This window comes from Filobasidium floriforme (genome assembly GCF_021052385.1).
Source record: "Filobasidium floriforme strain CBS 6241 chromosome Unknown HD553scaffold_7, whole genome shotgun sequence".
NCBI classification, from domain to species: domain Eukaryota; kingdom Fungi; phylum Basidiomycota; class Tremellomycetes; order Filobasidiales; family Filobasidiaceae; genus Filobasidium; species Filobasidium floriforme.
Window position 1 is genome coordinate 361,408 of NW_025763628.1, and position 12,291 is coordinate 373,698.

At 51.9% G+C, this 12,291-nt stretch overlaps 5 protein-coding genes across 5 annotated transcripts; 1 reads left to right on the top strand and 4 right to left on the bottom strand.

The window, feature by feature from the left end:
* Nucleotides 1–1,169: 1,169 nt before the first annotated feature.
* Nucleotides 1,170–2,978, bottom strand: HD553DRAFT_308675 (kinase-like domain-containing protein). The gene is made up of 6 exons (XM_046179573.1): nucleotides 2,814–2,978; nucleotides 2,274–2,688; nucleotides 1,972–2,193; nucleotides 1,786–1,904; nucleotides 1,555–1,720; nucleotides 1,170–1,487 (listed from the first exon to the last, which is right to left on the bottom strand). The coding sequence occupies exons 1-6, from the start codon at nucleotides 2,910–2,912 to the stop codon at nucleotides 1,237–1,239; spliced, it is 1,272 nt and encodes a 423-aa protein (XP_046037708.1). The 5' UTR covers nucleotides 2,913–2,978; the 3' UTR covers nucleotides 1,170–1,236.
* Nucleotides 2,979–3,134: 156 nt separating this feature from the next.
* Nucleotides 3,135–6,437, bottom strand: HD553DRAFT_308678 (Not1 N-terminal domain, CCR4-Not complex component-domain-containing protein). The gene is made up of 14 exons (XM_046179574.1): nucleotides 6,175–6,437; nucleotides 5,860–6,092; nucleotides 5,376–5,786; nucleotides 5,175–5,304; nucleotides 5,030–5,100; nucleotides 4,932–4,971; nucleotides 4,853–4,867; nucleotides 4,400–4,777; nucleotides 4,316–4,329; nucleotides 4,037–4,256; nucleotides 3,881–3,968; nucleotides 3,668–3,820; nucleotides 3,424–3,603; nucleotides 3,135–3,347 (listed from the first exon to the last, which is right to left on the bottom strand). Exons 1-14 carry the CDS (start codon nucleotides 6,194–6,196, stop codon nucleotides 3,323–3,325), a joined length of 1,980 nt encoding a protein of 659 aa, XP_046037709.1. The 5' UTR covers nucleotides 6,197–6,437; the 3' UTR covers nucleotides 3,135–3,322.
* A 226-nt stretch (nucleotides 6,438–6,663) lies between these two features.
* Nucleotides 6,664–7,940, top strand: HD553DRAFT_294385 (Calcipressin-domain-containing protein). The gene is made up of 2 exons (XM_046178465.1): nucleotides 6,664–7,059; nucleotides 7,138–7,940. The coding sequence occupies exons 1-2, from the start codon at nucleotides 6,767–6,769 to the stop codon at nucleotides 7,751–7,753; spliced, it is 909 nt and encodes a 302-aa protein (XP_046037710.1). The 5' UTR covers nucleotides 6,664–6,766; the 3' UTR covers nucleotides 7,754–7,940.
* On the bottom strand, nucleotides 7,941–10,110 carry HD553DRAFT_308683 (uncharacterized protein). Its single transcript, XM_046179575.1, has 8 exons — nucleotides 9,620–10,110; nucleotides 9,427–9,551; nucleotides 9,298–9,361; nucleotides 9,025–9,231; nucleotides 8,901–8,957; nucleotides 8,721–8,830; nucleotides 8,571–8,657; nucleotides 7,941–8,504 (listed from the first exon to the last, which is right to left on the bottom strand). Exons 1-8 carry the CDS (start codon nucleotides 9,768–9,770, stop codon nucleotides 8,031–8,033), a joined length of 1,275 nt encoding a protein of 424 aa, XP_046037711.1. The 5' UTR covers nucleotides 9,771–10,110; the 3' UTR covers nucleotides 7,941–8,030.
* Nucleotides 10,111–10,356: 246 nt separating this feature from the next.
* Nucleotides 10,357–12,165, bottom strand: HD553DRAFT_308685 (voltage-dependent ion-selective channel). Its single transcript, XM_046179576.1, has 9 exons — nucleotides 11,934–12,165; nucleotides 11,830–11,854; nucleotides 11,432–11,764; nucleotides 11,153–11,352; nucleotides 10,987–11,074; nucleotides 10,883–10,903; nucleotides 10,788–10,795; nucleotides 10,605–10,705; nucleotides 10,357–10,517 (listed from the first exon to the last, which is right to left on the bottom strand). Exons 1-9 carry the CDS (start codon nucleotides 11,975–11,977, stop codon nucleotides 10,465–10,467), a joined length of 873 nt encoding a protein of 290 aa, XP_046037712.1. The 5' UTR covers nucleotides 11,978–12,165; the 3' UTR covers nucleotides 10,357–10,464.
* Nucleotides 12,166–12,291: the final 126 nt, after the last annotated feature.

The following is a 12,291-nucleotide window of genomic DNA, read 5'->3' on the forward strand; positions in this document are numbered from 1 at the left end:
AACAAGGCTAGCCTAGGTGGAAAGCGTCAGTAGGAATTGTGCTAAGGCAGAGATACTCAACGGGAAGTGCTTGGTGCGCAATCTGCTTGCTGACCCGTGAAGGGCTTGACAAGAGCTCCAGTGTTGAGTAGTGAGAGGTGGTTGGGTGGCTAAGGTTTAAGGATGTAACATATGATAACTCTTCTTGGGAAAGAAGAGAGAAAACATGAAAGGAAATGTACAACCAGGCTGGATTGGCCAGCTATATATACTATTTTGTAAAAGGAATGTGGCAGGGTTTGCCTGTTATAGGTATCACGTGACGCGTTGGACACGCCGTACACTACTCCCGTATGCGACCCCCGGCGGGGGTACTTTTTGGTATGGTTGTTTTGATGTAGAACTAGTACCTCTATAATAGCTCTACATCCGTTACTACATTTAGATGTCTACCCATACCTTGCCTCATTCCTGCATGCTGTCAGCCTGTCCAGGGGGACCCCCATCGGGGGTAGCGCCCGTGCCTTACACTTGCTGACTGTGAAGGGCTTGACGAGAGCTCAAATATTGATTAGTGAGAGGTGGTTGGGTGGCTAAGGCTTAGGGAAGTAACATATGATAATTCTTCTTGGGGAAGAAGAGAGAACATGGAAGGGGAGTAGTACAAACAGGCTGAAATGGCCAGCTATATATACTAGTTGAGATAGAGAACGTAGACCTAGTATCATAATGTGTAATCACATTGTGCGTTCACATTGTGTATGTCCATCGTGGACTGAAGGGTAGGAAGGGAAGGGACAGCACACTGTGTGCCATACATTGTGTCGGGGGCAATGTGAGTGGCCCATTGTGTTAGGTACAGTGTAGCCAGATAGTGGCACTGCAGGTGGGAGGTGGAGAGGAGTACATTGTACTTTGGACCATGTAACTGGTACGTTGTAGGCTGTACGTTGTAGGTGGTACGATGTAGGTGGTACGTTGTGTGGAGGCCAAGTTGGGTCGGTCCGTAACAATCCCATTTTTGGCTCGGTCCGTAACAGAAGGCCACATCCGGGTAAAGGGCATTGCATTGTGGAATCTGCCCGTAACCTTGCAGTTTGGTTTGTGGACTTCGGGATGTATGGTCAAATGGCCGAGTGGATCGATCGTCCAACCTTAATACGACAGATCATGAATGATCGCAACACCTGTTGCACGCACATAATATATAACCATGTCGCAAAGAGTCAGGGACTATCACAATCGATAGTTTCGCAGTCACGTTTCAATTCCCTCTTGGATTCCATTCAACACGAGATAACTGGTCAGATCAGGCATCGTTGAACCAAGCGTCGTTGAGTAGATCAGAGGCGGTCGGTCTGTCTTCGGGTTGGAAGCCAAGCATTTTCGGATGAACCTTTCCAGCGAAGTCTTGTCTTCGGAGGACATTTGGGGCGCGATAAGTTTCAAAGATTCCTTTACAGTAGGATAGGCAAATCCTCCCTCGGCTTTGGGGTGCGCAAAATTCCCTATCGCAGGCCACATTGCGTTTCAGCCAGCAATCTCAAACAATCCCGGTTGAAATGAATGACCCACCGTCTGCTCCGAAATACTTGTCTTTGTGCTTGCTCTTTTCGATCATGACCATCGGAATCTTTTCTCCCAAGGCCTCCGTCATTTGTACGAGATGAGCTTCCTCTTCACTGCAAGATGGCAAGAGGTCGGGTTCAAATAACCAAACACCCGTTGCCCACTCGAACATCTGAATCAATGCAACAACGCCGGTCACCATCGCTCTCGGCCAAGGCCTCCGTGCGAGAGCCTTACCAGGCAGCCAAAACTCCAGATGTCAGCGGACGTAGTCCATCCGTACCCCATGTGAACCTCTGGGGCTCGCAAGGAAAATGGTTGGATGATCTCTTGGAAATGTTGGTGCGACCAGTGAGCTTGTGAGGAAGTAAGCAAGAATAAGTACCGCCCGGCGTTTGTATCATCTCCCCTTAGTATGCGTACAGTGTCCAAAGTCGGCTAAGACGGCCGTCATCTTCCCGATAGCCTCTTTGCTACCCTTGCCAGTCCAAGGAGGCAGGGGCTGGGATCGGAAAGCAATTGTGCCGCCGTATACGGGTTTCCCTTCGGGTCGGTCGTAAGAACAGGACGGATCGTTGATCAGTTCTTGATTGATGACTGCATCGACGTCTTCGGGACGAAAAAGGATATTGTCGGATTTGAGATCTATATCATGACCAAGAAGATTTGCCGACATCAGAGACTTGTTGACTTGTCAACTCGCAACTTGTCATAGAGCTGCTCACCCCCATAAACCACTCCACACGCTTCATGCAGGTAGCTAATAGCTTGTAGGACTTGTTTGGCGAAATATTTGCACAGCCAAAGCGGGATTGCTCTGTTGGGTAAAGTATTCTGCAGTTCTTGTAGGCTGTGAGCGAGAGGTTCGGTCACGATGATATTGTGTACGACCGATGTCGGTCCAGTATACGTGAAGTTGTCGTAGTAACGGACGATGTGTGCTGCGTATTTCTCCTGCGATTCCGCTGCGGAAAGTGACTTCTTGAGGATACCGATTTCATCAGCTTTTCCAGCTTGATAATTCTTGCTCGCAAATCCGGTCATGATTTTGATTGCGACGAAGCGCTCTTCCCTACGAACCGACGAACAATCAAGCTCGAGATATAGCCGACAAGGACGGAATTGGCTCATGCAAGATCTCTGGCCAGCCACACGTTAGCATGTTGTCCATAGCCTAACTTCCTTACGATGATGTATCTTCCTTTGAGGAATCTCTGACCGATCCACGCTCCGTGGTAGATCTGGGGGGGTCCCTTGATACTTTCATCTTTATGGCAGCCATTCTCGGGCGTTCCCAGATCTTCCTCGGGCCAGCCATCGAAATTCTCGGAGACCTTCTGCCTCACAATCTTGTAATCATCCATATCAGTTGCTGTGTAGTGAGTTCCCGCTCTCACACGATTCAAAACTGATGACGAGGGACTTGGGCGATCCAGTAGACTTGTACGCAGAAAAGTAGCATAAGTAGACACCAATATGCCTACATCAGTGATCCCCATTAAGTGGTGAGGTCACGTGACTATAGAACTCATGCGTCAATCCAGAGTTCTGAACGGCTGATGATCTGATGACCGATTGTGATTGAACCCTTACGTCTCGATGCTGGTGTCGCTGTCTTTCAGCGCTCGAGCGAGCCACAACAATGCCCTACCTTTCAGTAGTTGTAACAATGTGCGCCATGATTGCCCATGTTGGGATATTGAAATCGGTCAAACAAATAGCCCCAGGAAAAGATCTATATCGTTACAACACGTCGCGACCATTGAAAACATGTTTAGTCTTCCGAGAGATAGTAATACCTAGAACGATCGTGTGAGGACGTCAGTCGTCACAAGAAGGGTAGCTAAGGTTCGGCAACGCAGCTAGCTGGCTTACTCGAATCGGAAATCCGACTTTTTCCGTGTCGCCCATCCATTCTCCCAGTCAAAGTAGACATACATCCCCTGCTCGTATTCGTCCGTAATGGCTTGGGGTTGTGAAAGCCGTTGGAACCAGGTGAGGTACTGTTTATGGTATCTCCAGGATTGCCTCTTGAGTTCTCGAGCTGCACACCACCTACAAAATCGCACATCAACTCGAGTTGCAGCTAAACCGATATCGAATATTCCTGCCGACTCACTGTTCATAGGTATTTGTCCGATAGTAGAAGATGAAGAAGAGCGTGTCGAGGTCCATTCGGGAATAGATTTCCTTGTTGTCTAATGCCGGATGAGGCTGTTGAGGATAGTACTGGGGGGTGACATATGGCGTACGGGGATGGTAATATCTTGGTCTGGAGCAGCAGGTCAGGAGTTCAGCAAGGAGCCGAAAGCGACCAATGCACCCCACTGACCTCTCGGAATCGCGGGGTTCGGGAGCAGAAGATATACCGTTCTCGAGAGCTGCATGTAGGGAATTGACATCGGTCAGCCTATCCGTGGCTATTCAGTCAAGCAAGAGAACAGAGTTATCAATATCAGGCTACGGGCAGGCTCCAACTGCAGCTTACACCTCTGCTTGACACTTTCGAAATGCGACATCAAGTCGGAAAGTGCATGAGGCGCATGTTGATGACTGGGCGGTGCGGTCGGCTGCAGCTGCACGGGTTTCCCTGTCGCTTTGTAGCCGACCGAGAGCGAAGGCGACGCGCTTTCCGTATTCGAAGCAAAATACGAACCTGAGCCAGCATTCAGGCCTTCTGATGGTTTAATCGAGCCGGTCGGTACTTCCTGCTGCATCTAGGCTTAGCGCGATCATTTTCGCATGCTGCAGCAGGCATGTTACTCACATGCGGCGGAGATGCTATATATCGATGCAAGGGGTAAGATCACGTCAGCGAGGACGACGCAAGGCGGTTGAAATGTGAACTCACCTTTGGCACGTAGAGCTATGTGCGATTCGGTTTCAGAAGCCTCACGAGCCGAGTGGATCGTTGCATTGAGGTTCGTATCCGTTCCCGCATACGACTCCGCTGTTACCTGAGTATCAATCGTTCTGGTCTGATTCGACTGAGGAGAAGACATGCTAGCCCTCGAATCGGCAGATGCGGCTTCAGCAGAGGAAGTCGCGGGAGCGCCGACCATTGGAGTAGGCTGGGCAGGTGCCGCGGTCGAGGTTGAATTTTGCGCAACCGCGGCAGCAGCAGCGGCAGCATACTTGATCGGAGGCAGAGGCGGGGGTATCGTTTGTCGCGAAGCCGGACTGACAGGCTGAACAGAGGGATTTGAAACTTGACGGACTGGGGTCTTGGCTACAGGGCGAGGCGTATCGCAAGGGATGATTGATCAGATGGCGCGCTTGATTTGTAATCGGTATCTCGTCTAACCTTCAGAAGTCGCTTCTTATAAAAGAAAAACATAATTAGGACAAGCGATACATTGACCGTTGAACATTGACAAACTTACTGCGCGATGGCGTCTTTCTCGCTGCTACGGGACTAGGCGGCTGATGATGTGCGACGAGTCAGAGCAGGAAACAGACCCTTCGGACGATTTCGCCATACATTACTTATTTCGTCTCCTGCACTGGTCGAAGTTCGGGTGGTAACGCTTGGTCTAGCAGGAGTTCGTATGTCTGGACAAGGACGTATAAACCAGGTGAGTTGCTTGCACCTTGACAAAAGACTGGTCTCGACCGCTTAAAGTTACCTTCCGAAACGCTTTGCATATCGCTTTCACTCTGGCCGTCTTCGTGATCTTGCATCAAACCCAGACCATCTTCTTCTTCATCGAGGTGGAGGTCCTCATAGATGCCTTCGTCCTCTTCAAAGTCCTCTTCCTGGGTAGACAGACGTACACGCCAACGTGTTCAGCCGGCAATCCTTCAACTCCAGCTATAGAAGACCTCACCTGATTACTTTCCACAAAGTAAGAAACGTCCTCCTTCAATTCTGTTACCTGCTCGACCGAGAGCTTGCCGTTCTCCAACAACCTCATTACGGCTTCCAGTTTGCTGATGTGCCAACTCCGTCGCTCGTTCAAGCGCTCAAGTTCCGCTATCCGTCCTTCAGAATTTCCGGCACTAGAGCTCTTTCCGCTTTTCTTACCCCTACCTCCTGTAGAGCTCGCTTGAAGAATCTCTATCTCGGCTTCGGCCTGTTCTATCTGTCTCGAGAGAGAGTCGACAAACTCTTCGATCGTTTGCCTGGCCTCCAATTTGGCTTTTTCCTGAGGATCTAGCCGAGTAGCTGCTATGAGTCCCTCTTTTGAAAACGCCTTGGTCTTCATCTCCTTTTCTAACGCCTTGAACCGCTCCATTTGCTGTAGGACCACGAAGATATGAATCCAGCATAAGGTGGGGAAAACGTCGTTGCACATACTCCTTACTACCTACGGATTCGATCAGCTTTCGATTATCCATCAGCTGCGTCTTGTCCTTGACATCGTTACTAGTGAGCCATGTTTTAATCTGGTCTCGAAGTCTCTGTAACTTCTTGATTTGCGTCTTCAGATCGGTCTCCAACTTGTCCTTTTGAGTCGCATTCGTGGAGGCCATGAGCTTCTCGTGGATAGACTCGAAGAGGTCGACTCCCTCCGAGACCTTTTTCAAGGTCCGGTCAATCTCGGCTGCGTCGATGCCAATGAGCTCGGGGGATTAGCTGTTGACCAGCCCAGTTTCCGTTCAATAAGAGCACAGTTGAGCACTCACTTTGTAGCTTCCGGGCTGCCATCTTTGCGAAATCCTTTCCGTATAGTGTGCTCTAGGTGAGAAGATAGCCAAGCGTCCTTATGGACATTCCAGTACAGAGGCCGATCCAGCGATGCGTGTTTGATTTATATAGCACAGTACCAGCGCGAGTTCAGCGATCAGCGACGGTATTCCCGACAAGGGGTCCGAAGAGGAAACAGTGGATTTAGATCCTGTCGGTCGCTCGTGCCAGATTATTAGCGAGGCTGCCAGAGGCCAGAGGCAGATCAGCCGCCACACAAGCTGCCAAACAGACGGCAAGTTGGGTGCTTAGGTACGACCCCGGATATGCTGCTCAGCGCTGCTTATCAAAAACGAAAGGGCAATACCAGTCGGACGATCGGCGTAATGACGTGGCAAAAGCGGTCGATTTGGCGACCATATGAATGTACTCTGTACATGAGCAGCAACTCCGACAAGGTGAAATTGTAAAGAGGCCAAGAGGAAAGGGTTAGATGTAAAGACTAGTGGCTACCCGCTACCCAACACACTCTCAATCCCTGTGGCAATACACCATATACAATCCCGCAGATAGACATTGACGTCCTGCAACATGTCGGGAACTGATGACCACGAAACACACGAGCCTACCAACACATACGCCCTCCTCGTACCGCATCCTTCCTTGTTTTCAGTCGATATTCTGGAGCTGCTGTATGCTTTCTACGGAAAGTTCGGGACCATACTACACTGGGCACCTGTCAAAGGCTTAGGCAGGGTCATTATCGTTTGGGATCGGGTTGACGCAGGACGATCGGCTCGTGAGATTGGAGGCGGGTCGCTTACCATCGGAAATCGGGAGAACATCCTTGGGGATGGTACGGACGCCAGCAAACGTCAGCAAGGGTAAGTCGCAGCCTCTTAGTCCTCGACGCTATCGTTTGTCCTTTCCGCACATCATCTGACGAGTGGTTCATTCTTCAGTCTGACTCTGCGTCTATTCCCGCTGCCCGCTACATCCCAGTCGATTCTACTCAACCTGGCTCAGGAGGGAATGGAAAGTTCGACGCCTCACAATCCTGAAAACCCCGATCCGAATCGTCTCTTACCTCCGGCCCATCCTCGCAACTTTTTGGTGTCTCCGCCAGGTTCCCCTCCCGAAGGATGGGAGCCAATAGTAGAGGATGCGCCCAACGATCAGACTCTAGCCTCCGATCTCATCAAAGCGTTGGACTCGCTTCAGGTCGATCCAAATAACGTTCACAGGACGAGGTGGATCGGGTCGGATGACGACAGTGAGGCCGATGGAGTTCAAGGACCCGGGATAGATGTCATCCTGGAAACGTCCAGTGGTTTCACGGTGGCCGTGCAAGCCCCTCCAGAGCTAGAGACGAATTCTGCGGAGGTCGTCGACCAGGTGGAATACCTTTTTGATTCTGATGCAAGAGTTGGTGCAGCCTCGGGGATCTCGGGCGAACGAGCCACTGTTGACAGCATGCAAGGCCGTTATCAATCTTCTGCGGGATGGCGGACACCCGGTCTAGGCGAGAGGACTTACAGTGGTCGGCCTACACCGACGGCGAGGCCACCAGTTGCATAGCTTAGCGAGTTTCAATCCCTCAATTTTGGCCTACACCCAGTGACGACAATTCTATGCTAGACACGACCAAGCGGGAGAGCATCCGAGCGACCCCGTAGTTAACGAGATACCCATAATGTAACCCACAGTGCCAGTTGATATTTCGCCGACATGTACAATTCGATTCTTGTCTGATTCAAAACGCAAGCGAGGGACACCACATGTGGACTTTCATAACGGCAAGAATATGGTATTGGAGCGCGCAACATATGCGTGGACAAAGCGACGAAACCAGCAATTACAAGAGGGCGCCGGTAACAGCCAGAGCGATCACGAAAACGCCCGCCTGCGCAAACAAGGGCGAACCGATCTTCATGCCAGAGTTTGTAGCGTTGGTAGGGGTACTACCAGTCGCGGTACTGCCCGTCCCGCTAGCTCTGCTCACAGACGTCGAGGGACTGCCGACCGCTGAAGTCGCACCAGTCCCACTAGCAGTGGTCGAAGTTCCAGAAGCAGAGGATACGACAGTGCTCTGGGATGCTCCGCTCAAGCCAGCGACCGAATAGCCTAGCTTCTGCCAAGCGGCATTAGCTTGAACAGTCCAGCCGTTTCCGAAAGCGGATGGCAGATAGTACACGTCACCGCTCGAGGTGAACTGGACGAGCGTGTTGACAGATGCGGCGTACGCAGCGGACCTGTCCTGACTGCTAGGCGCGGGCAGGGTTTGCGTGCTGTTGATAAGAGATTCAATTCCAGCAGGCGCGTCCGACAGCTGTAGCATTTGAGAATACTGTTAAAGCTCCATCTTTCTAGCAGTATCTGTAATACCGTTGCTTACGGAAGACCAATCACCAGGGTTGGTCCAGTGAGTCAACACATAAGTATGCGAGAAATCATCTGGAACGAAGACGATTTGTTTGCCAGCCTGGTTGAAAGAGAGATTATCAGTTACGGTCTTGAACGTCCAATGAGACGCAGCGCAGCTCACATCAGTGCTAGCCAAAGGAATAGGAAGCGCTTGCCCGGAACTGGTAGGGAAGTTGTCGGTAGCGCCGTTGGCCAGCGAAAAAGCCTGAACTTCTGGCTGGAAGTAGGAGTCTAGGCGAGCGACGATCGATCGATAAGCAAGCATAACGGTGGTGAGAGAACTCGAATGTCGGCGGCTCACAGTGGATGACAAACATATTGGCTGAGCCAGCGGGATTGCCAGGTACATTGAAGAAGACTACAGAAGCGATAAGCGCCGTCAGCGCGAGATATCGACCAGACTTGTTGACATGAGGGCTACATACCAATATGGTTGCTGGCCTGCGACATCACCGGTTGACGACCATCCATCTTGAAATTAGGGTCGGTGACTGCCTCCCAGGCAATAGCGTTTCCACTGGCTTGGTTAGTCACGCTGCTGAGGTCCAAGGAGTAGAGGGACCCGTCGTCGCCAGGAAGAGCGAAGAAGACGTTCGTATCGTGATCCAAGACCGACGATCCGGTCGCGAGCTCTATCGTGACATGCAACTGGTCAGTTGTAGTTTGGACGTTACGTCGATGAGCACTGCCATATTCACCGGGAGGAGACGTAGTCGTCTGCTTCGACCAGGTGCCAGCGGCAAAATCATAAATATAGACATCCTGCGCAAATGTAACCTCGTCAGCACTAGGTTGATTCGGTCGAAACGCCAGAAAGATTTCCTTACTCCCGGGTTGGCGGCATCGGCATCAAGCACATAAAGGGCATTGCTGTATTGAGCCAAGCTGCAAGCAGTGTTGTTGCCTGTCCAAGGCGGTCGTCCAGCACTCGTCAGAGCTTGCGGGTTGGGGGCTAGTCGATCGTTTGCGTAGACGATCAGCCGTGTACGGGAAAAAGATGCCTGATGCTTTTCTACCCACAAGACCAAGAGTCGCTCTGCCCAAGGTTGTAATCTTGCTCACCCCCGAACAGGTAGAGGTTGTTGCTAGTATCGAACTGAGCGCACTGTTTGGCGGCAGTAACCCCCAGGGAGGCGAGAGCGATGGCCGAGATGGAAACCGGTGTGAGCATGGCTACGTATGTACGTGTAGATGTGTAGAACGAGGTAGCCTTGTCAAGACGAAGATCCGTATGTGGCAAAAGAGCGTGGATCCTTCGACAACAAGTACGTTGCTAATTTGCTGATCGATGGATGGGTTGAACGAGGGTGTGTATGCGATGCGGTTTTCGACTGGCGAGTGGATCTTGTCGACGATTGGTGTTGTTGATGATTTCCGTCGTGATGCGAATGTGTAATATGTGTAGTACAGAGTACGTGCAATGTCAGAATGTCGTGAGATCGAGAGAAATGATGAGATCCATCTCGAGTTTTATATCAAGGACCAACCCCCCGCCCCTGCCCCTCGTTGCCCCTTATTCGAGAGCGGAAGCAATTGTTCGACACGCACAGCCTCGGCCCAAAACAAAAACACGTCTTTCGGAGCTTTCCACGAATAGCGGCAAGAGCAACCCAACACCATCACCACATAAGTGATCCTACGATGCCCAAGACACGCATCGCACGACGCACCAACCCGCCAACGGTTCACCACACGATCTAGTCATGTCCGTCCTCGGAAATAACAGGTACCATCAGCAGCGTCGAGGCTGTAAGGGAGTCCTTGGTCGAAATGAAAACGTGATATTTCCCATGATCAATCCAGTCTCACAACCCCGCTGGTAAGACTATTACTACTACTGGTCACAGAGCGTTTTGATACTAGATTTAGTTGGTGAAGACAAACGAGGCACCGGCTCGGTGGTTGCTGGAACCAGACTCTGCGGAAACGAGGAGAGCGTCAAGAGGGATCAGCGGCCTGTTTCCCCCGTTGACAAAACCTTTCAACTCTGGGCTCGGCTGCTTACGATCGTTCAATCGCTGGGTGTCAATGGCAATTCCAAACGAGGCCTTGACACCGGGGCGGAGAGCCTGGGTGTAGGCGAGGCCGACGATACCGGCGTTGTTACTGGCGTAGGGTCGGTGCACGCGAGGTCAGCGGTTCGATCTCGTGGCTGATAGGAGACATCAAACCAAAAATCGATACTCACACCTTGGCCTGATGGGTAAAATCGGAGACGAGAGAAGATGTCGTCTTTGGGTCAGCAATGGTTAACGTCTAGCAGATCTCCAGGAAAACCCTCACCTTGACAAAGGCAGAGTTGTCCTGTGTACACAAATATCGTATACCGAGTGGATATCAGTTACGAGCTCATCAAATGTAAATGCACATGTACACAAGGGACTGACCAAGTAAGACTTGGCACCGACTTCGAGGTTGACACCTCCGGCAGTGCTCTTGGTGTCGTAGACAGCCTTGGCACCGGCCTCGATGTCGCTGTAAAGACGATGAATCGACGTCAGATTCCCCTCATCGGCGTTTTTGCCCTGGTTGCGATCGGTGTTTGGATCTTACCTGTTGATGCGGTGGTAGTAGCTGGCCGAGTACGCGGACAGGTTGCCCAAGGCGTGGACGGCGACGCTGTAGTCGGCAGCAGAGTATCCGACGGCACCGGCGTACCTGGTGATGGCACCAGCGAGAACGTCGTAGGTAGCTTCAGCACCGACGAGGGCGCCGGCACGACCCAAAACGGCATCGGCGGTGAAGGTGGGTCCCTGATCAAAGAACGGTCGGCCGATATCAGTCTCTCGAACGTGACCACGTGTCGGATACGAGAAGCGAGTTCAGTCTGACCTTGAAGAGGTCAACGGTGGCCCTGGTGTGAACGCTGGGCTGCTTGTAGATGGCAGTCACAAGGGCGCTCTTCTGGTTCTTGGCCGGGTTGAGGGCGGTCAAGAGGTCCAACTTGAGACCACGGGCGATCTGGTTCTCGAGCTCGACCTGAGTTCGGAGGATGTTCGAGGTGGTCCAGGCCTGAGTGATGGCGACACCGTTCTTGGGGTCGACCCACTTTCCCTCGATGTCACCGGTGATAGCGGCCGACTTGGCATCACGAAGCCCAGCGACCTTGAAGCTGGCGGGGAACGAGGTGGTCTTGACCTCGAGAGACGTGCCGTGGATAGGGTACTGCTCAAAGCCGCGGAGAGGGTTTTAGCAAGAATCGGTTTCGATATACACTGTTGCTCACTCACGTCCTTGCTCAACAGATCAGATGAGCTGATGAGATTTGCATACCAAGTTTGAAGTGGTGAGTAAGGTGTCACATCGAGCATGGCGTGAGCGTCCCCCTGCTCACCTCTTGCCCAAATCCTTGTAGCTGGGGGGGACGGGTGCGGACATCTTGAGTGATACGAAACAAGTCTGAGATGGAGTGGAATACGTGAGAGAGGGAGGGAGGGAGGGAGGGAGTCAAGGGAACGCTTTAGGTGTGGAATGCGAAGTCCTTGTGTGAGGTCGACAGGGATTGATTTGTTGTTTCGCTGGCCTGGGCAGCTGGCAGCTGGGCATCCGTCGTGGGGTTTTCGCTCAGAGAGGACGCGCGCGCGGCAGAGAGCTCGGGCGAATGACGAGACAGGCCGGGCTTGCGTCACGGCTGTACCCGTGGGAACTTGTCACAGAAAACCCCGGATCGAGCATGGTGGTACCGACCGTGT

Excerpts from the sequence above, each read along its gene's own strand:
- HD553DRAFT_308675 (XM_046179573.1), bottom strand. The coding sequence starts at position 2,912 with ATGGATGATTACAAGATTGTGAGGCAGAAGGTCTCCGAGAATTTCGAT. Across the intron at positions 2,194-2,273 it reads GTGTGGAGTGGTTTATGGGG|ATCTCAAATCCGACAATATC; the intron begins GTGAGCAGCTCT and ends GTCATGATATAG. Across the intron at positions 1,721-1,785 it reads TCTGGAGTTTTGGCTGCCTG|ATGTTCGAGTGGGCAACGGG; the intron begins GTAAGGCTCTCG and ends GCATTGATTCAG.
- HD553DRAFT_308678 (XM_046179574.1), bottom strand. The coding sequence starts at position 6,196 with ATGGCAGCCCGGAAGCTACAAA. Across the intron at positions 5,305-5,375 it reads ACTTTGTGGAAAGTAATCAG|GAAGAGGACTTTGAAGAGGA; the intron begins GTGAGGTCTTCT and ends CTGTCTACCCAG. Across the intron at positions 3,348-3,423 it reads AAGTCGGATTTCCGATTCGA|GTATTACTATCTCTCGGAAG; the intron begins GTAAGCCAGCTA and ends CGATCGTTCTAG.
- HD553DRAFT_294385 (XM_046178465.1), top strand. The coding sequence starts at position 6,767 with ATGTCGGGAACTGATGACCACGAAACACACGAGCCTACCAACACATAC. Across the intron at positions 7,060-7,137 it reads GCCAGCAAACGTCAGCAAGG|TCTGACTCTGCGTCTATTCC; the intron begins GTAAGTCGCAGC and ends TTCATTCTTCAG.
- HD553DRAFT_308683 (XM_046179575.1), bottom strand. The coding sequence starts at position 9,770 with ATGCTCACACCGGTTTCCATCTCGGCCATCGCTCTCGCCTCCCTGGGG. Across the intron at positions 9,232-9,297 it reads GACGACTACGTCTCCTCCCG|AGCTCGCGACCGGATCGTCG; the intron begins GTGAATATGGCA and ends ATGTCACGATAG. Across the intron at positions 8,658-8,720 it reads TTCCTTTGGCTAGCACTGAT|GCTGGCAAACAAATCGTCTT; the intron begins GTGAGCTGCGCT and ends TCTTTCAACCAG.
- HD553DRAFT_308685 (XM_046179576.1), bottom strand. The coding sequence starts at position 11,977 with ATGTCCGCACCCGTCCCCCCCAGCTACAAGGATTTGGGCAAGAG. Across the intron at positions 11,353-11,431 it reads CCACCGTTGACCTCTTCAAG|GGACCCACCTTCACCGCCGA; the intron begins GTCAGACTGAAC and ends TTCTTTGATCAG. Across the intron at positions 10,518-10,604 it reads CACCCAGCGATTGAACGATC|AGTCTGGTTCCAGCAACCAC; the intron begins GTAAGCAGCCGA and ends TCGTTTCCGCAG.